General features: G+C 42.4%; 1 protein-coding gene across 2 annotated transcripts in view; it reads left to right on the forward strand.

Annotated features, from left to right (window-relative positions):
• The window catches only part of med12 (mediator complex subunit 12), a 38,683-nt gene extending 17,838 nt beyond the window's left edge, over positions 1–20,845 (forward strand). The window contains exons 26-44 of one of the 2 annotated variants that reach the window (XM_088597486.1): positions 860–1,023; positions 2,093–2,272; positions 4,996–5,067; positions 6,212–6,381; positions 7,156–7,317; positions 7,522–7,633; positions 7,877–7,966; positions 8,810–8,919; positions 9,887–10,022; positions 13,238–13,387; positions 13,723–14,091; positions 14,507–14,654; positions 16,143–16,351; positions 16,580–16,654; positions 16,754–16,971; positions 17,313–17,526; positions 17,767–17,952; positions 19,765–19,846; positions 20,305–20,845. In XM_088597486.1, coding sequence (XP_088453612.1) covers positions 860–1,023; positions 2,093–2,272; positions 4,996–5,067; positions 6,212–6,381; positions 7,156–7,317; positions 7,522–7,633; positions 7,877–7,966; positions 8,810–8,919; positions 9,887–10,022; positions 13,238–13,387; positions 13,723–14,091; positions 14,507–14,654; positions 16,143–16,351; positions 16,580–16,654; positions 16,754–16,971; positions 17,313–17,526; positions 17,767–17,952; positions 19,765–19,846; positions 20,305–20,342 — 2,885 coding nt within the window. In that variant the 3' untranslated portion in view covers positions 20,343–20,845. Of the gene's footprint in view, positions 1–859; positions 1,024–2,092; positions 2,273–4,995; positions 5,068–6,211; positions 6,382–7,155; positions 7,318–7,521; positions 7,634–7,876; positions 7,967–8,809; positions 8,920–9,886; positions 10,023–13,237; positions 13,388–13,722; positions 14,092–14,506; positions 14,655–16,142; positions 16,352–16,579; positions 16,655–16,753; positions 16,972–17,312; positions 17,527–17,763; positions 17,953–19,764; positions 19,847–20,304 lie in introns of both variants that reach the window. The other variant, XM_088597485.1, reaches the window with a different exon arrangement.
• Positions 20,846–21,258: the final 413 nt, after the last annotated feature.

Here is a 21,258-nt window from a genome sequence, read left to right on the forward strand (position 1 = left end):
AAGGAATTTAATACTGGATCAAAAGCTAACGAGTCTCAGCTGCATTCCTACAGTAATTTATAGACATATAAAACTGATTTTATGTAAAACTTAAGTACTGCTATAACAAACCCTACAAAACGTATCTGATTTTAAATGAATTTGTTGTGACAAAATTGCACAATCCAAAATTGAGTGTAAATACCTGGTATTGGTACTTTTTTCCAAGTGCTGTCCGGTTAGCTTTTCCCTTCCCTAACCTTTAATGGACATTGAAATGCCAGTTTTTCAGTTTAAGGAAGAATAATTCTCAAAATGTTATTTCCACTAGAGGGCAGCTCAAGCTAATTAATTGATGCAGTTACCGTTCGGGATGCAGCGTTGCTCTGGTTATTTTACTTTGGATACATTTAGTTGTCAAAAGGGTACGATGCACATGACATGACAATGTGTATTATTTGCACATAGATTAAGGGAGATCATATTGATATTGATAGTTTCTGTAGGCTAACCTGTATGCTTGTTGGTTATGCTTCTTAGTGTTAAATGCCTAAATGGAAAGTTTTTTTCATTTTCTGTGTTCAGAGCTTCTTTTAACCTTGTTATCTGAATTTTTGCATTTAAAGCGATGGGCTTTTGAAGTGTTTTGAGTCGCATTTTGAATAAAAATGCAAGTTATAACCAAATTTTGCTGTCGATGAAGTTTATTAGTAAAAAATCTAAAGTCACAGTGTTTCGTGTAGTTAAAATTGATCTAACGTTTTAAATGGCCAATTTAAATGTACTTGTTTTGGACTGTCATCCAGTTAATGGGATACAGATCAACCGCATTGTCTTTGTGCACCTTGCTCCTGCCTGACTCCTTTCTGTGCCTTTCTAGGAGACGCAGAGCTGAAGGGCTCTGGTTTCCCTCACCCTGCTGGGCTGGATGACACTCCAGAAGATGACCTGGGTTCCAAGAAGTCAGGTGGTCGCGCCGTTTCCATAGAAACGGCCAGCTTGGATGTGTACGCAAAATACGTGCTGAAGAGCATCTGCCAGCAGGTAGGGCTGTGCCTGACGGGAGCAGGAGTGCTACTGATGAGCTGGCCATCCATTGTCATTTTCTCTGGGGTTCATGTAGTAGTTTCAAACAAAGCTGAAGATATTTTTCTAATAGAAGATTATAGAAGATCTTTTTTTACATTATTCATTGAATGTTCAAATCTGTTTTCCTCATGAATGCACTATTTCTGTACTTTTTACTGCCTTAAACGATGGACCTTGCAGTCTGTCTGTTTGAAGAGGCTCAGATGTTACAGGTTAGAATAGCAGAGAAGAAATAAAATTGTTCCTTTTGAGAGCGGCAGGGATGAGGGGATAAAATCTGAATGGCACTGGCTTTCACAGATGGAGCTTAGGGGGTGTTAATGTTACAGTTGGCTGCACAAAGCACCTTTGCTGGAATTAGGGGCCTTACAGTGATGCCTCAATAAAGAATTTAAAGACAGCATTATTTTCTTTTGTGCACTGCTATGCTCTTTTCCTCCCAAGCTCTGCTTTCAGACATCTGGTATGCTCATGAAAAGGCGGAGAGATTTTCCGATCATTTGCTGTTTTACTGCACTGCTCACGACCTGCCTAAGAAAATAGATTAACAAAAACAAAGATCCCCTTCCAGCTGTGAAATCGGATCCTGTCCTGCTTTCTAGGCTGAATTGCAAAGTTATTAAACTGTCTTAGAAAAAAAAACAGAAGAAAAACACAAAAGGTCTAATGTATTTTTATAGAAATTAAGCATTGTTATTCTCCCTAAATAAAGATTTATCCAGAAATACTTTATAATAGTCTGCACATCCACATCCTTCTGCTTGTATTATCATCCTTTCTTCTAATCAAAACTCATGCGTGTCAGAAAATCATAAAGTCGGTTTCAAGTTTTTCTGTTGGCTTATGGGTTGCTTTGGAGAATGGTGTAGAGTACTGTCATTAGGGTGCGCTCTTTCTGTCCTGCATCATTTCTGTTTTGATCATGTGTATTTTCCGCGCAGACGTCTCGGACTGTGGCTGAGCTACCGATGTGGCTGAGCGATGGCAGCAGTGTGCCCTGGGCTCATTCTTCCTTCTCTCGCAGGAGTGGGTGGGGGAGCGGTGCCTGAAGTCCCTCTCGGAGGACAGCAGTGCCCTACAGGACCCCGTCTTGGTCAACATTCAGGCACAGCGCCTCCTACAGCTCATCTGCTACCCTCACAGGCAGCTGGACAGCGAGGAAGGGGAGAACCCTCAGAGACAGCGCATAAAGCGCATCCTACAGGTAAGGCACAACCCTGCACCATGCTGTGCCAGTTCCTCCTTCTGAATTAGAATACAGTCTATGTAGTGACAACAGTTAATCCCTGTGGCACCAAAAGAGTCTTACAGTTGCATTCAGTTCACTAGGGGAAGTCAGATACCTGATCTTACAGTCTGTTCCACTGCAGAATTTTCATATGTCCATTTCTATCATTCATTGATATGTGAGAAGCTGGTTTGCTTTAAAGATCTTTATTGGGGGGTGGATTGGATTGGATTATTATCACCTTTACATTTTTTAGAATCCTGGAATTTTCATTTCCCTGGAGCTTTTGGATTGTTTTTTAGCCCACCAATTGCTCTTCTTCCCTCTTGACCAGAAGTTTACAACCAAAACCAAGGTCCTGTCACTATTTGATCTGGGGGTATTGACCCTGATGTCCTAGCTGAGGTAGAGCCTGGGCTTGACCAGTCTCACCTACTTGATTATACCCCCTTTGTTCAGTTGGTAGAGCAGTTACTTATGTCTCTACATGATATGCGGTGTAATGGGGTTGCTGGCCCATTGTAAGAAATGAGAGGAGGCCTTTCGAATACTTGAATCAGAACCCCCTCGTAGTGTTATCTGTTCAGCAGCTTAAATAGGACATTCCTTTAAGCCAAGGAGTGTACCTTGACTTCTTCTCTGGACAAATTACACAGCACTAATATTTATAAAATATGCAAAAACATTTTTATTTGTACTTTGCTGACTAAAATGTTAGACAGTGGTCTAAATGGGTCTTGCAAGTGCTGTGTATAATTTTAACACTCCTTTAGATTCTACGCTTTTAATGATCCTTATCTTGTTTGACTTTTTATTGCTTACCCTCAGTGCCTAGAAGATGTAAATATGTCAAAATCGAAGTCTTTTTGCATAGGCATTTATTTTCATTTTCAGCCTTTCCTATTCTATATTTATAGTGTTTCTGAGCATGTTGACTAACTCCGGGATCTCACTGCTCTGCAGATAATGGCTGCTCAGCGCCACCAAGCTGGGCTCTTGGCTTCAGTGGTGGATGAAATGATTCCTCTACTTTATGCAGAGCACTTTGTGATGAGAAGGTCTATATAAATTCATGGAATTAATAATAGTACTCAAATGCAATACTCAACTGTTAAGGCATTTTTTTGCCCACTTCTCAGGACCCAAGACATGTCAAAGCTGCTGTGAGTTTTCAAAGACAAAATTAAGCAGGCGTCCGTAAATGTGAGCTGTTCTCTGAATGCTGACAGATAGCTGGGTCTGGTTCATTTGCTGCCTTTTTTTTACACATCTGATTTTCATGCGGACTTAGTTAAAAGAATGTAAACATAAGTTTAATCTGTGAAAGTGCTTGAAATGCTAATATTTTTTCATTCCTAGTAAATAAATACATTGCTTTTCTGGTGTTACTTTATGCCAAATCTGTAATACAGCCAAAATTATGGGAAACCTTATTCCGTTGGATTGATTGAAGAATTAAGTCCATGTGATAACCATGATTACCAAGAGGAGATTCTGATGCTTTTATTTCAAATGATTACTAATATGTTTATGTGCACATTTTTTTAAGCTGTCCTGCCTCAAAGTACAATCAGCTGGACAAGGAAGTGCATCACGTGGTTCTTGTAGAGAGTAGCAGATTAATCTATTTCAAGGGTTTATTGTGAATCACACCTGAGCCTGTGGTTTGGAGGATAAATTAAATTGGCCTTTCTGTAAAGGCTTTGTTTTGTCCTGAGAGCCCTGGGATCTTTCTCATAGCTGAAGCTGAACCTATTCTGCTTTATTTACTTGCAACATTTTATGATGCTGATGCCTTTCAATTGCAACGCTGTGTGCTGAAGCAGAAGTAGAGCCCAGCTCTTCACGGCCACATGCTGAGCCCGACATTTCGGACAGTGAGGCGAGCCAGGCATCTGCCTCTGCTGTGCTGGGCAAGAGCAGCTTGGCCAGGGAAAAACAGATGCTGGTGAGCAAGCAGAGAGGATATTCTGTATCCAGCACTGGATACGATATGGTGTGTAGCTTGACATTGTGAGCCCTTCCAGTAAACGTTCTCCACTAGCACTCTTCAGTCAGACGGCTGGGGGAGTTTTACTTAAGCTGGATTTAGAGGATGAATGAAAACCTCTGTGTGAGGTTCTGCTGATGAACCACCTTACGATATGTCTAGCATTAACAGCAGCAAAGGGGAGAGATGCAAGCCCTACAGAACATTGTTTCTTTTCTGCTCAGGTGGTTCAACCAGAGATTAGTGTGTGGGCAGGAATGAATGAAGAAGCAGCAGTCTGTCAGGAGAAGCCTGATGTCCACAACTAAACTTTTTATGAATTGTCTACACAAGCACTAAAGAAGCAGTGCCCCTCCTTTTATTAACTTTAATTTACTTCTTTTGAATCTGCAGTGAATCTGTTTAATTTTCAGAGCACTTAACCAATTGATTACAAGCCCATTTGAGTTCAAAAACTGTTTTAAGTGGTTTCTGGATGGGTGAGTTCTTATAGCCTGTGAAAGATAGTTTCCCTCTGTGCAGGAGAGGATGGCTTCAGTCTGATTCCAGTTGTTCGCGGCTGATTTCTCCATTATCGCATTCCAGAAGAGGTCTGAAAACGAAGTACCAGATGAGGCGTAGGGAGTAGATTTGTGTGATGGTGTCCTTGGGTTCATTTTTAAATATTTGTGCTTTTTTCTAATGTCTTGTATGATTATATGCTTCTCAGAACATGGATCAGTGGACCATGAGGCAGTCCTCCCTGGAGCTCCAACTCATGATTAAACAGAGCACAAACAATGTAAGTTTCCAGTTTGTTTGCTTGTAAGGATGGATTTTGCAAGTTATAGCACTTGCTGGGGTAACAACAATATTGAAAAGAACAAAGGGTTTTAGGATAGTATAACCTTGCCCTTGGAAGGGATTTCAGTCTGGAAAACCCTCTCCAAGTCAGATCCACAATGTGCAAATAGAAGATCTTAAGGAAAAAAATAGGATTCGATTCCCTGGCTTAGGCAAAATTATTTTTTAGCTCTTTTTTTTCTGTTCATCATTGTTGTTATAATAAAAGACAGTGTTAAATCTGTTATTTTGTGTGTGGAAGGAACTAAACATAAGCTTAAGTGTTAAAAAATGTTTTTGATTATCCAAAGCCCCTAAAGAAAACGACAGTAAAGAGTGACAGTAAAGAGTAAAGAGTAAAAACTATTGCTTTGTCTAGGTTTAAAAGAACTTTGAAGGCCAAATCCTCCGAGTCCAAGCAGTGCTCCACTGTGTGTGAAACCGTCGTTAAACCAGTCTATGAATGCCTGTGCAGTAACACAGAAGCTTTTATTAGTTTTCCAGCTCACATGCAAATCGGTTTTGTTTTTACCTTTCAAAGCACTGGGGTTTATCAGCACACGCTTGACCGTGCAGTCTCCGGAGGCACTTGAACAAAGCAGCTGCAACAGCCTGTCCTTTTTCCGCTTCAAACCATTTTGTGCTTTGAAATATGTTTTGTTACAGTTCAGTACTTGTTTTGGCATCTATCCCTTCTCTTCTGTGAGTTTCGGAGGTATTTTGGAAACTTGCTTTGTGGCTGCTGTGTCTCCTCTGGGTCCAAAATCTCCTTGCTCCATACAACTGTGAATAATCAAGTCGCTATATAGTTTTGCCCTCAAACAAAAAAACAGACTTCTCCGCAAATAAGTAGAAACAAACCACAAACGTATACTACTATTGTGTTTGATTGCAAGCACAATTTTTGGACATTGATAGGTGTTTTTCACTAGCATTTCTAACTTGTGTTCTTTACAGTGACATGTGGATTTCTACCTGTTTACCCTGGTTTTATGTTATCACTGTAAAAAATCCATAATCTATTTTTTACTTATTTTTTTTAATTATTGTAGTCGGAGCTTTGTGTTCAAGAAAGAGGTAAAAGGACTTGTGTTTTGTTTCAGGAGCTAAACTCCCTGCTGGAAAACATTGCGAAGGCCACGATTGAAGTGTTCCAGAAATCAGCTGAGATGATCTCCAGCAATCCCCTGGGCAATGGCTCAGCTGTGTCTGGTCCCATTCAGGGCCCAGTGACCAACAGCAACAACGCCAGCAAGATGAAGCCAGTGCTAAGGTTGGTGTTTTCTCCTTTGCACCGATGGGACCACACCACAGGGCTGCTCTTCCACAGAGCTGCTGATAGACAAGGCACCTTTCCTGCCTTGCAAACACATCAAAGTCAATCTTTATAGCTTCTGTACTCGAAGGGCTTCTTTCAATTCGCCTTTTATCTTATTTTATTTTTTTGTTTCTGTAGTGGTGACAGTATATAAACCCATCTCTAGTAAATCGGGCATACTTTTTGTGACTTGCTGAATGTTCTTTTCTAAAGGAATCGCAACATTCAAGGTGGTTGCAGGGCTGTCACTTTTATTTTACCACCAAACAATCTAGTCCCCTGTTATTGACAGATTTGTCTTAAAGAATTATAAAAGAGTCTTGAATACCTTTTTTGTTTGAACACAAATTAGCCTTTTGATATGCAGGCATCTCCTGGTGTAAGAATGTAAGTAAAGTTACAATCCCATAGTTTCCTCTTGTGTTGTACTGTTGCTTCTGAAGGCGTCCACGGTTGATCGTCCCTGATTTTTCCCCAGAGTAACTCAAGAGCAGCAATAAGATAAGATCACTTTATTAGCCATATACAATTACTTGCTTTAGGAATTTGTCTTTTTCTTTATTTGTATCATAAAAATGGATATACAAAGGTATTCCAAATGAGGTCTTCCCATTACATTGTACAATTTTAACGTAACATCCCTTGATTTACATTTTACACTTCTAACTATATACAGCAGATAGATGTATCACTAATGATGTATTGCTGATCCTCTGTCTGTGGCTCCAGCTCATCAGAGCGCTCGGGTGTCTGGCTTGTTGCCCCTCTGATTGCCAAGCTGCCCACTACAGTCCAGGGCCATGTGCTAAAGGCAGCAGGTGAGGAGCTGGAGAAGGGACAGCACCTCGGCTCGTCGTCCCGCAAAGAGAGGGACCGCCAGAAACAGAAGAGGTAAGCGATGTTGGGCTGAGCCCTACACAGCAACAATAATGGTTGCCTTCTTCTGTCGGGATGTGCATCCCTTTCTGAGCTGACTGGTTGGTTTAAAATATTGTTGTGTTAGTTAGCTAAGCTGATTCTCAAGACGTTACAGGTAAATTGAAGGATGAAAGCTTTAACTCAGTTCTGCGATGTGTGATACCCTTTTTTCCCCAGCATGTCCCTCCTGAGCCAGCAGCCCTTCCTGTCCCTGGTGCTGACGTGTCTGAAGGGGCAGGACGAGCAGAGGGAGGGGCTCCTGACTTCCCTCTACAGCCAGGTGCAGCAGGTAGGGATACTCGCTCACTCCACTGGGGATTCAGCTGGCATTGCTGTAGCTTCAAAAGTGGCTTTTAGTTGTACATTACGTACAGATCATGCATTATAGTCTAGCTGTGTTCTGAGTGCTTGATAATCCTGCTTTTTCATTCTTGTATTTGATCAAATTATGAATTTATTTATTTAGACAAGTTTTTAGTTGCTGAATGTGGGCCCACTTGAACGTTGCAGTGAAATTAGACTTGCTTCACAGATTGTCACCAACTGGCGAGAGGACCAGTATCAGGATGACTGCAAGGCCAAACAGATGATGCATGAGGCTTTGAAACTGCGGCTCAATCTGGTGAGGACTTGTGTTGAGCACCTGCGCTGTTATCTGCTTTTTGCCTGGCATGAGTACACACCCTTCCCATACACCAGCTGTCAACACTCATGACTGATAGCATGTATGGGGGAAAATGTGGCTGGAATGTAGGCTAAAAAAAATAAAACGGAATTAAGTCAACAATTAGCTTCAAGTGCAGCTGTAGTTTGTCCTTATCAAAAGACAGTTTGCTCTCTCCATGTAGGATGTCTAGTTCCAAATTCTTTATTTTCTTTATCACATGCATTAAACCTTTTAAAGTTAAAAATAAAACTTTATTCGTAATCCTTGACCTTTTCTTAGTGTTCTTCTTTTTTGGTGTTTATTTATTTTGTCACATCCCTATAAACGTCTACATCTTAGTCAAAAACATTAAAACTGCTAATTCAGAAACAGGGTTTTCACTCAACATCACAGTTGCTGAGAGTTTTGCCATATCAATCCCTTAAGCCGAGTTTACAGATGATGCTAATCACAAACCCGAGAGCCTTTCCAACTCGGGTTCAGTTGGCTAATTTACATGCATATGGTGGTGTTTTTATATTTGTCACTTGTTCAGTGAGTCCTCTGGCAATATTCTTTTCAATAGAACAAAGATATATTCAGTGTTCATTATTGACTCTTATATTGTAAAATAAGAATGGTTAATGTAAAAATAATTGAGTTTTAAAGTGCCATACATTATAAAATAAGGTCTAAAAGCTCTGAAGAGTTTCTTCTCCACTAGTGTTGAAACCGAGTCCGTGCTGGCATGGTTTTCATTGGAAGGGAACCCATTTTCTCTGCTGTCCTCAAGCCTGTGGTTCCCTGTGCCCCCTGCAGGTCGGCGGGATGTTTGACACGGTGCAGCGCAGCACCCAGCAGACCACCGAGTGGGCTGTTCTTCTCCTGGACATCATCAGCAGCGGCACCGTGGACATGCAGTCTAACAAGTGGGTCCACACCTGCCCCCCCTCCCCTGTACTGGCACTGCACTTGAGTGCAGAAAGCCGAGACGTGTCTGAGCCACACAAGGCCTTACCCATTCAGCCTGCTTAGGGGGCAGACAAGAGTAGTGCGGAGTGAATGGGCTCGAGTGGTCGTGTCAGCTTGTTCTTGAATTAGCTGGGCTGTGTTCGGTGAATAGATTTACCAACTTGTCTTTAGACAAAGGCGTGATTGCCATACAGTTCAATATAAAAGAACTTGAAAAAGCCTTGAACTCCCTTATTTAAATACCTGTTTTTGAAGTTTCCAGTGACAAGCTTGGAACACTTTAACTGTATACATGCCTGATTGTGGAATCCAGGTTTGAGACAAATGTTTGGGAAAAAATGGTATCAAAAGATGCTTTAATGAAATTTTTACAAGGCAGTTCTGTTACCATGTTGTACTAAATCCTAGTTTAAACTGTTATAACATTTTTAAAAATCATGTAAAAAAGTGAAATATGTCTCAAACCTAATCTTCTGGTGGCATTTTTAACAGCTTCTGAGCCTGTTTGAAGTAGTGTTTTGAGTGATACATATTGCAGAGCACTGTTCTTGGTGACGCACTTTGAAACTAGAGCTCATTTTATATCTCTAGGTGCCGATGTTCCCAGGCCTGTCTAAATTGCCTGAGATGAATGTTGTTAAGATTGCTGAAAAACCGAGACTGAAACCTGACATCCTTATTACTAAATTAAAATCCTCAAGGGTACATGCTGTTCTGAATATGATATATTCTAGAGTTGGGGAAAAAAGGGGGAATTTTGTTTATCTGTTAAACAGCTTTTGTATTTTGCTTGCTTTAATAATAAACCGCTCAGCACAGTCCAGTAAAGTGATGTTTCATGCATAATATGTCTTCCTGCAGCTCTGACTTCTCTGGCCTCTTTCAGTGCCTGGCTGACCTCTTTCTTTCTCGTGTGTGTTGCAGCGAGCTGTTCACCACTGTCCTGGACATGCTCAGTGTACTCATTAATGGTACGTTAGCTGCTGACATGTCCAGCATCTCTCAGGGGAGCATGGAAGAGAATAAGAGGGCCTACATGAACCTGGTCAAGAAACTCAGGGTAAGGCACACCTGGCCACAGGGCTGTCTGGGTTATGTTGGCTTGGCTTTTTGTTCTGATCTTCCTGTTCTGCTCTATGGTATGAAAGTGTGGTGTTACTGGATTTATGGTGGTTTTTATGGAAATGCAAAAAATCATTTGTTACTGAATTTCAACAATGTGTTTTGTCAATAGTTTTAAACAAATCACAATTTGAATGCTAGATTTTAGTAAGCTTCAGAATAAACTTTTTTTTTATTGGAAACAAGTATTTTAACCATTGTTGTTTATCTTGGTATCAAAATAGGGACCTACAGTGCCTTGCGAAAGTATTCGGCCCCCTTGAACTTTTCAACCTTTTGCCACATTTCAGGCTTCAAACATAAAGATATAATTTTTTTATTTTATGTGAAGAATCACCAACAAGTGGGACACAATTGTGAAGTGGAACAAAATCTATTGGATTTTTGAAACTTTTTTAACTAATAAAAAAATGAAAAGTGGGGCGTGCAAAATTATTCGGCCCCTTTACTTTCAGTGCAGCAAACTCACTCCAGAAGTTCAGCGAGGATCTCTGAATGATCCAATGTTGTCCTAAATGACTGATGGTGATAAATAGAATCCACCTGTGTGTAATCAAGTCTCTGTATAAATGCACCTGCTCTGTGATAGTCTCAAGGTTCTGTTGAAAGCGCAGAGAGCATCATGAAGACCAAGGAACACACCAGGCAGGTCCGTAATACTGTTGTGGAGAAGTTTAAAGCAAAACTTTACAAAACAAAAAGACAAAAAGATTTCCCAAGCTTCAAACATCCCAAGGAGCACTGTGCAAGCGATCATCTTGAAATGGAAGGAGTATCAGACCACTGCAAATCTACCAAGACCTGGCCGTCCCTCTAAACTTTCAGCTCAGACAAGCAGAAGACTGATCAGAGATGCAGCCAAGAGGCCCATGATCACTCTGGATGAACTGCAGAGAACTACAGCTGAGGTGGGAGAGTCTGTCCATAGGACAACAATCAGTCTTACACTGCACAAATCTGGCCTTTATGGAAGAGTGGCAAGAAGAAAGCCATTTCTCAAAGATATCCATAAAAAGTCTCGTCTAAAGTTTGCCACAAGCCACCTGGGAGACACCCCAAACATGTGGAAGAAGGTGCTCTGGTCAGATGAAACCAAAATCGAACTTTTTGGCCACAATGCAAAACGATATGTTTGGCGTAAAAGCAACACAGCTCATCACCCTCAACACACCATCCCCACTGTCAAACATGGTGGTGGCAGCATCATGGTTTGGGCCTGCTTTTCTTCAGCAGGGACAGGGAAGATGGTTAAAATTGAGGGGAAGATGGATGCAGCCAAATACAGGACCATTCTGGATGAAAACCTGTTGGAGTCTGCAAAAGACCTGAAACTGGGACGGAGATTTATCTTCCAACAAGACAATGATCCCAAACATACAGCAAAATCTACAAAGGAATGGTTCACAAATAAACGTATCCAGGTGTTTGAATGGCCAAGTCAAAGTCCAGACCTGAATCCAATCGAGAATCTGTGGAAAGAGCTGAAAACTGCTGTTCACAAACGCTCTCCATCCAACCTCACTGAGCTCGAGCTGTTTTGCAAGGAAGAATGGGCAAGAATTTCAGTCTCTCGATGTGCAAAACTGATAGAGACATACCCCAAGCGACTTGCAGCTGTAATCGCAGCAAAAGGTGGCTCTACAAAGTATTAACGCAAGGGGGCCGAATAATTTTGCACGCCCCACTTTTCATTTTTTTATTAGTTAAAAAAGTTTCAAAAATCCAATAGATTTCGTTCCACTTCACAATTGTGTCCCACTTGTTGGTGATTCTTCACATAAAATAAAAAATGTATATCTTTATGTTTGAAGCCTGAAATGTGGCAAAAGGTTGAAAAGTTCAAGGGGGCCGAATACTTTCGCAAGGCACTGTATATTAATGGCAATACACTTTTTACATGATGAATGGAATAATTGGATTATCCTGTTGGATTATACAGGCACTGCATTATAGATTTATTTTTGTGGTTGTTGGTTACCTCACTTCATATTGGGTTCCTTAGACACACATGATACCGGTTGTGTTCTCCTTAAATTGCACTTACAAATTAATATAATTGAACAATGAGAGGACATTTTTAATATTTTAAGACAATATTTTACTAATATTTCACTGTGAAAGGATGGAAAATAGGTGTTTTAATTCTGGTACTATGCTCTCAGTTCAGTTCTGACTGTCCTGGTTTATCTTGGTATTTATGGTCAACACTATTTTTTTTATTTAACTTATTTAACTCTGCTATAGGTAATGTTACCTTTTTCTGAAGTTTTAAAAACTATAGTAACTTATTGATAAGAAGATGCCATAAGTGAGTTTATCTTCTTTTCAAAAATTTAAAACATGATAACTTTATATTATAAAGGGAACATTATAAGCTGATTCCTAGCTTTTGTTGAAAGATTGAGCCAGCTGTAAGTAGGGGGGTAGGGAATCCACTATTTAAGAAATTGAGGGACACCTCTGACTCTTGTGACCCAGTTACCTAATAACCTTCAGACTGCAGCCTCAGTTGAAATGATTAAGTAATTTTGGCCCGTTTCTTTCTAAAGGTTTTATTCAAGAAACCTCAGCATAATTCATTTGTACAACTAACCAGTAAGAATTTGTGGGCGCATGTGGATCTAATTTAAAATCTTACAGCCCTTTATAATCGAATTACCATTTGACCGATATGGTTATCTTACTTTTTGTTCTGTAATACTGCCATACATCCTGTAGGTCTTGTCAAATGTACTCTTCCTGTATCCAGTTTTGTTGTTCAGCCTTGTTAAGATTTAATTCTGAAACGAGCTGGTCAAAACAATTAAAAGCACAGCGAAGCTGTTGATTGTAAAGGAGTTATCTACATGAGTCTGGATGATTACCTGCTGGGTGAGGCTCAGGCTGCCGTGCAGACAGAAGTCTTAACACTGAGCTGCCTTGACATGAATGTGATTCATTCTGTTGGTGTTTGTTGGGTGGATTTAATTTTTTTTGAAAAAGCATAAACGTGAGAAAAGGGGGTTAAAAGGCTTCCATAATAAAGGTTGAGTCAAACTTTCATTCACTGTGCAGCAGTGAGGGATGTCTAGTGAAAGTCCGTTTGGGATGTCTTGATCGTTTGGCTTGGGTGCTACGAGTGGAAGGGTGTTCTGAGACTCGGTTCCTCTGCAGAAGGAGCTGGGGGACCGTCAGTCGGAGAGCCTGGAGAAAGTGCGGCAGCTGCTGCCCCTCCCCAAACAGACGCGCGATGTCATCACCTGCGAGCCCCAGGGGTCGCTCATCGACACCAAGGGCAACAAGATCGCAGGCTTCGAGAAAGAGGTAAAGACGCTTTGTTCCTTCAGTCTTTATTCTGGTTTCAGATCTTGTTCTTTACTTCTGCTATTCAGAACTGTAATAAAGCCTTAGTCAAACCCCTTCTCAGGTCATTGTCCTGTATATAATTATTATTATTTTAATGCTTCAAAATAATTTGGCCTTGGTTGAGACTATTGCTTTATGTTTGTAAAACCAGAAGGAATCCTTATTTAAAAAAAAAAATTCTGATATGTGGAGTTCCATCATTAAGAAGTATACTGTGCCAATTATTAATAGTAATTAATTATTTCTCAGTAATACAAGTCAGAGTATTTACTTGGGAAACCACCTCTCTGCAGGGCTTGCAAGTGTCCACAAAGCAAAAGATCTCCCCCTGGGACGTGTTTGAGGGCCTGAAGCACTCCGCCCCCCTGTCCTGGGGCTGGTTTGGGACGGTACGCGTGGACCGCAAAGTCACGAAGTTCGAGGAGCAGCAGCGGCTCCTCCTCTACCACACCCACCTGAAGCCCAAACCCCGTAGCTACTACCTGGAGCCCCTGCCCCTGCCCCCCGAGGAGGAGGAGCCGCCCACCCCCGTCGCCCCTGAGCCCGAGAAGAAACTGGCGGAGGCCGTGAAGCCGGAGAAGAGCTCAGCCGCCGTCGCCACGGACTCCAGCAAGAAGAAGAGCAGCAAGAAGAAACGCAACCACTCCAGCAGCAAGACAGAGGTGAGCCAGGAGGGCGGATAATGCCGTGAGCTCTCGGAGCCTCGGTCCTTCACAGATAAGCGCAGGGCTCTGTCACGCCAAGGCCTTTTTAAGTACCTTGCAAAAGAACAACGGCTAAGCTCAGAGAAAGCTTCTGGAGTAAGAGACTTGTGAAAATAATGCCTGCCACTCTTAAGATTATTTAGCATTTAGCTGCAGGGGCAAAGCGCTGCGTGATGGATAGATCCCTTAACCACTGGGGTGACTGAGACTTGCTAATGTCTTCTGTATCTGAAAAATGCATGAATTGGAATATATAGATATGTGTGTGTGGTGATAAAATGAGAATGCACCGTGTGCTTTAAATGACAGTTAAAGTGAGCTTACGAGTAAGGTGGCCTGGCAGTGAGGGTTTTGTCTTTTCCGGCCGGCCCAGGACTTTGCCAGCACACAGCGGGGAGTGCCCTATACAGCGGGAATGCCTCCGGAGATGCTGCACGGTCAGCAGGGACACCCTTTCAACCGGATGGTGTACGGGCCGCAGTCCATGGGCATGTACCCGCAGAACCAGCCCCTGCCCCCAGGTACGTGTGCACCAGGCGGCGCGCTTGTGCTTCTGCGGGGGTCTGGCTTCCATAAGGAGATACGCCCCTGTCATGATCAGATTTTCTGAGTTTTCTATAAAAAAACATTTTTTTGTCTTTTTAGTAATACCTGCATGAGAGATGATCTGGTCAAGTTTAATGATTGTAATTTCTCTCACTATGAAGTGTACACGTAAATTAATGTGCGCAGAAGGCCTTGAGGGATGACCTCCTGTGTTTGTTTATTACTTCTAGCTCACAATTATCTCCGCGCCCGAGCTCCAGAAGCTCTGCTACACACCTCCTTTATCAGGAGATTAAAACCGTGTCCTGTAAAATGTTAGCAGAGTTCAAGAGATGCATGAATCATAGTCTGGAGGCTTGTGGAAGGGGCTTGTTTGCAATATGCGCTGACTGCATGGAGTATGAGTGGGCAGGGGTGGTAGTCTCCTGGGATGTTGGAGCCTGTTTTGAACATTACATACTGTGTAGGGCAATGCAGCACCATCCTGTGTGCTGTCTGAGTGTGCTTTGTAAATTCTTCAAGAGGCGCCTAAGAGATTTGAGGCTGGAATGGTTGTCATTGTAGGTGAAGAGGGAAAACCAGTTGGCAGCAAAGATCTTTTGACAGAAAAAATCCAAGAAGAAAACTGACTTGTACATAGTGTATAATAAGAAAATATTTGGAGGATGAGACTTGTTTCCATAGGTTTTATGTTGAATGATTAAAATTCAGTTGAGCTCTGTAATATTTGGAAATACAGAACTTTTGATTGATTTTTTTATATTTAGTAAATTTACAGAGTAGTCTGCAATACCTGTCTCAACAATCCCGGGGTCATATTCAAAAACATTTTTTGTATCATTATGAGAGCTAAGCACAGGCTAAATCTTTTCTGGAAATTCAAATCAGTTAAAAATCAAATTTAAAAAATGGCTTTTTTTCAAGTTCTATTGCTAGTAAAACCTGAATTATAACCGTATGATCATTTTTCGCTCATTCTTCCACCTGCAAAAGCTCCACAGATGTGCTAAGAGATTGTCATTGTGTAGCGTACTTTGATAAATGTTCTTTTGCTGTCATATCCTTGCTGTTGCTTTAAAATGTAGGGGTGGTAAAAGCAATTTAAGGAGTCTGTCTCCCAGAGGAGCAGAAGGACAGGTTGGATATTCAGAGTGCAGGATTTGTTAAATCAGACTGTTGCTTTGGTTATATGGTTATATGTGGGAGCCATCTGCTTAATTTTAGAGTACATATTTTTCAGATCTCACAAGCCCCCAGAGAAAACTTTAGCAGACTTGGTATGAGGTCTGTTTGTGCCTGTGGATATGTTACATCACAATCTTGCAGTCGTGCCGTATGTGTTTACATTAATCAGTGATCTGTAATTGGGTGCTGAAGATGCAGTGTCTGTGTGTATTCCTGCCTCTGTGGCTCCCGGTGTTTCTGGTGCACAGTTCCTGCACTGAAATCCGTCTCTGCCTCAGGCGGCCCACGACTGGACACAACGTATCGGCCGACCCGCACCCTCCCAATGCGACCAAACCGGCCTGCCGCCTACCCGAACATGATGACCGGCATGCCGGGGGGTGTGGGCAACCTCATCACTGCGCTGGACCAGCAGGCCTACCGAGCCTACAAGCCCCAGCCACCCATACAGGGGCAGATCCTGCGCCAGCAGCTGCAGGCCAAGCTGGTGAGAGACTCGGCTGTTCTCGCTGAAAGGGCCCTTCAGCCTGCGGCTGTCGCAAGCCTGCTGGCTCGCAGCGCTGTGAAAACTGCTGAAATCTCGGAATTGTGGCACTTGGGATTGGGATTGAGTAGCATGGAAAACTAGTAAAGACGGGAAAGGCAGCTAAACCACCTGCCTGACCAGGGGTAGATCTGTGCCTGAAGTTTCTCTCCCCTCTGTTTCCTTCACCAGAGTCAGGGCATGCTGGGGCAGCAAGTGAGACAGATGCCTCCCAATCCTTCCTACGGGTCCTTGCAGCCCACACAGGTACCTCCACCTCAGGTTTGGGTCTGCTCGTGAGATTAGTTTTTATTTTCCCCCCCTGCTTTGTGTAATGTGTGTTCTTGTTGCTGAACGTTGAACTAGGGGTATACCTCGTATGGCCCGCACATGGGGATGCAGCAGCACCCCTCCCAGACCGGCGGAATGGTTCCTCCTGCGTACGCTAACCAGCCCTTCCAGGGCTCGCACCCGGCCCCCAACCCTGCCATGGTGGACTCTCTCAGGCAGATGCAGCAGAGGCCGAGCGGATACATCCATCAGCAGGCGCCCGGCTACGTGCATGCCATGCAGAACACCCCGCGGTGAGCAGAGGGCAGAGGGCCGCTGTGACAGTGTTGGAAATCTGGGTGTTTCCCTTTAACCCTGAGAGAAGACCAATTCATGATGTGTGAGAAGACAGTGGCGGCTGTTTCTTTTGGAAGGCATTATGCAATAGGTTTCTGGTGCATTTGTAACATTATGAAACAAATTACATCTAGCCAAGTGTTCCAGTCCAGGACAGGAAAAATGGAAGCTACAGAGTTGGCATGATTAAATACACAATGCTGTATGAATGTCCAGGCAATTATTTCTGTGGGGGGGAGTTGGAAGACTTATTCATCGTGATGGTCTTTACCCATGTATGGCTTTTGATTGTCTGCAGGTTTGCCCACCAGCAGGCTTCTATAATACAGGGCCTGAGTCACATGCCTGGCCAGGGTGTGCATCCAGGCATGAGATCAAATCAGATGCTGGCTGAACAGCAACAGCAGGCACAGCAACAGCAACAGCAGCAACAGGCACAGCAACAGCAGCAACAGGCACAGCAACAGCAGCAGCAAGCGCAGCACTTCTTGAGACAGCAACAAGCTCTGAGGGTAGGCATTCATTCCCTTTTTGGGCTCTCTGGACATCAAGCTTGTCTGTTATTACACTGGAGGGCAGGGGCTCACGTCACAGTAATGCTCCTCTGCCTTTATCAAACACCGTTTGATCAGATGTCGTTTTGCATAATATGGATGTATTCTTAATCACATCTGTAATATCTTGAACTGTCTTAATCAGTTGTGTCTGATCTCGCGTGGTTTGTGTGGTTCCTCCCCATGTGGATGCAGCAGCAGCAGCAGGTCCAACAGCAGCAGCAGCAGGTCCAGCAGCAGCAGGTCCAGCAGCAGCAGGTCCAGCAGCAACAGGTCCAGCAGCAGCAAGTCCAGCAACAGCAGCAGGTGTCTGCTGCCCAGCCACCGGCGCAGGCCCAGCCACAGGCCTTGGGAATGCAGCCCCTGCCCCCTCAGCAGCCCATGGTAAGGCATGGTGCACCTCCCTGCCTGTACATGCTCAGTGTGCCAGAATGAGGAGTCACAGTCAGGCTTATTGGAAGGGCTGTCACTATTACCTTGTTTAAGAGCATGAGCTCATGGGGAATGTTGCAAATGTCCTGAGGTCATTTCACCCTTCTGAATCATTTGGTCGCTTGTGGATTACTGACCCAAGGATCTCGTCCAGACTGGCCTTGAAAGGTCTCTGCCTTGCTTGGGTACATGGTTGGACGGGTAGTTCCATCCTCTCACAGGCCTTGGCGTAAAGTCCTCTGATCTCACTTCTACATGCACTTTCTGCCTTTTCAGTTTAACAGAGATGGTACACAGAGCTAGACTATTAGTAAGAACAGATTTGACAGATTCAAGTAACATGGGCTTGAAAGTTTTAAGTTTGAAGAGCCTAGTAAAGTTAATTTTAAGTTACTTTTAAAATCGATAATTCACTGCTCATATGCCAATTTACTTAATCTTCCTAATTATTATGGTATTTCACTCAGCTTTCAAATTTTTGTAGTTATTCCAGCAAGTTCAGGGTGGAACAAACATATCACATGCCATGCCATGTTTCTCTGAACACAATGTAATCAAATCAGAACGAATGCCTGTTTAATGATTCATTTGCCTGTAGTTAAAAAGCAAGTGAGTGGCTCTACCCAGAGTAAGAGGTGTATGTTCCTTTGCTTGCAGTATCTTGTTTTATGTGGAGAGTGTGCTCTTTCTCGGGCATCTTTCACTGTGCACAGAAATGTGGTCTCAACATGTTTGCTCTGCAGAAATTAATATATTTACTTTCTTTATGTGAGCCTGCAAAAACTCAGCAACAGGAAGGTCAAAAGCAGAAACTTCCATTTCACCTCTGTTATGAGGAAAAGTGTGTTTTCCTAGCGTCTCTGTATGTTCTTATCAGTTTTAGTTCAGTCATGTTATTCTGTCTGAGCTGATAGCCTGTTAGTTAGCCTGAGTTTGGCCCTGGTCTGTTTTAGTCATTATCCCCCTTCCTGGGGTTCAAAGTGAGGCTTGGGAGCACTGTCATCCAGAGGAACTGGAAGAATTGATGTTTTTTATAACTTATAAAGGTCTGCCAATGAGTGGTAGTAAGAAAAGCTAGCTTGCATGAACAAATAACGATTAAATTCATTATTGATTTTAGAAAGTTTAAAATCAATGATTACGCTGCTTGTTGGCTTTGTTCTCCCACATTCTGAGAAGATACTGTCAGCATTCAGCCTCTAATCTTCGTATGTTCAAATATACAGCTTGTCGACATGCAAATGTAACTACAAGAGCTCTGCAGCTCAACTCAGTTGGAGAAAACATATTTGTAAATATGTGCTATATGTTTTGAAGTAGATGCATTTCTCCTTTTGAAATCCTCTTAGGTTCTGCTGTAAACATGTTTTAGAAAAGTTTCATGCAAAGATGTTTTTTTGAAAGAAGCTTTGGGGTACTTATTTCCTGTGTATGGCATTTGCTATTCTGTCCTGTACTGTAATCTTATAGTCTCATTGCAGTAATTAAAGTTCCTGTTCAGACTGGGGAGACCAATGGCATTTTAATATTAACACTTAGGGCAGAAGCGTTGCTTTGGCTGTACGTGACCAGCCTTAGTGTCTTTCTCTCAGTGGTACTAACTCCCAAACAGTCTGATGTTTGTTTGAAACGTTTATGTTCTTATGCACACTCCTCCTGACCTTGAAACTGTGGAAGCTTCAGACAGCTCCTGAATGGGTTTATCCGGAGCGACGGCTCTCCCAGCCAGCTTGTGTGACGCAGTGTTCCTCTGTATTTCCTCAGTTCCCCCGACAGGGAATGCAGCAGACACAGCAGCAGCAGCAGACGGCGGCCCTGGTCAGACAGCTCCAGCAACAGCTCTCAAGTAAGCCTGCCCTTCTCCTTTGGCACTGCACACCATCTTTGCATAGTAGTGATGTAGAATTTTAAATTGCCAATTATTTTTACATGACCCCACCACTCTAGTCTTGAACAACCACCACTACAGTTCTTGTTCCAGAGTTAGCATCCTTTTGTAGGAATGATGCATCTCTCCCTGACGAGACAGCAGTTTCTGAGACAGCCCCACATGTCGCAGGAGTCCAGCAGCATTTTGCAGTTAAGATGATGGGGTCTGTCTGGATTAAAGGCCTCAAACTGCACCCACATTAACTGGTTGAGCCAGTGCTGTTTTCAGCAATATAAAATAGCAGTGCACTTATTCATTGCTAGTACCATTGGGGAAAAAACTGATACATCTGAATTTAATAAATATGATTAATGTTTTCAACAAAATTAATTTTATGCCATAATTCATTCAGTCTTTTTTCCCCTGTTTTACAGATACTCAGCCTCAACAAAATACCAATTCATTCTACTGAACTACTGGGTGTAGTTTACTGTGCAGAAAAAATGGATTGCCTCAATGTCTGCACCTCCCCAGCTAAGAGAGGAATGGCAAAGGTATTATCACTGCTGCAGGGTACTTTAGTGCACAACACTCTAACCGTTCCTCTGCCTTAAGCCTGCTACGTCAACCAGCTGCGCTGAGAAAAGGAGAGAATAGGGCTGGAGAAGAGGAGATTATTAATTTCACTGACTTGGGCAACTCCTGCCCCTTTACAATCTTGGAAACACAAAAAAGACAAAAACCATGAATATTGACGGACTCTAGAGACTCCACTTGAAAAATTGTGAAATTCCTTTCCCCAGAGTGGGATCCTGCTGGGAAGAGTGCTCAGTAGAGCTCATGGAGAACTTGGAAGTTGTGTAAAAAAAAAGTACAAGAAATTATAAGAATAATGTAATTTTTTATTTTATTTCAATTTGTACAATTTCTTTCTTGGTTTTGTTTATTTCTCATTAAAAAAATCATGTCAGTTTTTATCAGTCTTTTGACAAGTCTTTTAGTCTAGTGTGCTCGTACATCAGAGTGTCCCTTTAGACTTACCAGAGGAGCAGATAGGAGGAAGGAGTGCAGTTGTTTTGATTAAAAAAAGTGTATAAATGTGTACATACAATGTTTTATTTGTGCTTCAACACTCTAATATCAATACTGAGACAAGTTTATCTGAGACTCCTGAAGTCATGTTTTGGAACTGTTTTTACAGTCAACATATAGGCATTTGTTACAGACCTAATGGATTAAAGACCTACAGGGTTTTCCTGTTTTATAATAAGGACTTTATAACCTGGTATTATTTTTCTGGGGGAAGTGGTAAATCATGAATTGAAAGAAAGAGGTGGATATTTACACTGGCCCCAGGTTAGAAAGCGCATGCTGAGAAGAGACTGGGG

This window comes from Lepisosteus platostomus, chromosome 10 (assembly GCF_059453375.1).
Source record: "Lepisosteus platostomus isolate fLepPlt1 chromosome 10, fLepPlt1.hap1, whole genome shotgun sequence".
Lineage (NCBI taxonomy): Eukaryota > Metazoa > Chordata > Actinopteri > Semionotiformes > Lepisosteidae > Lepisosteus > Lepisosteus platostomus.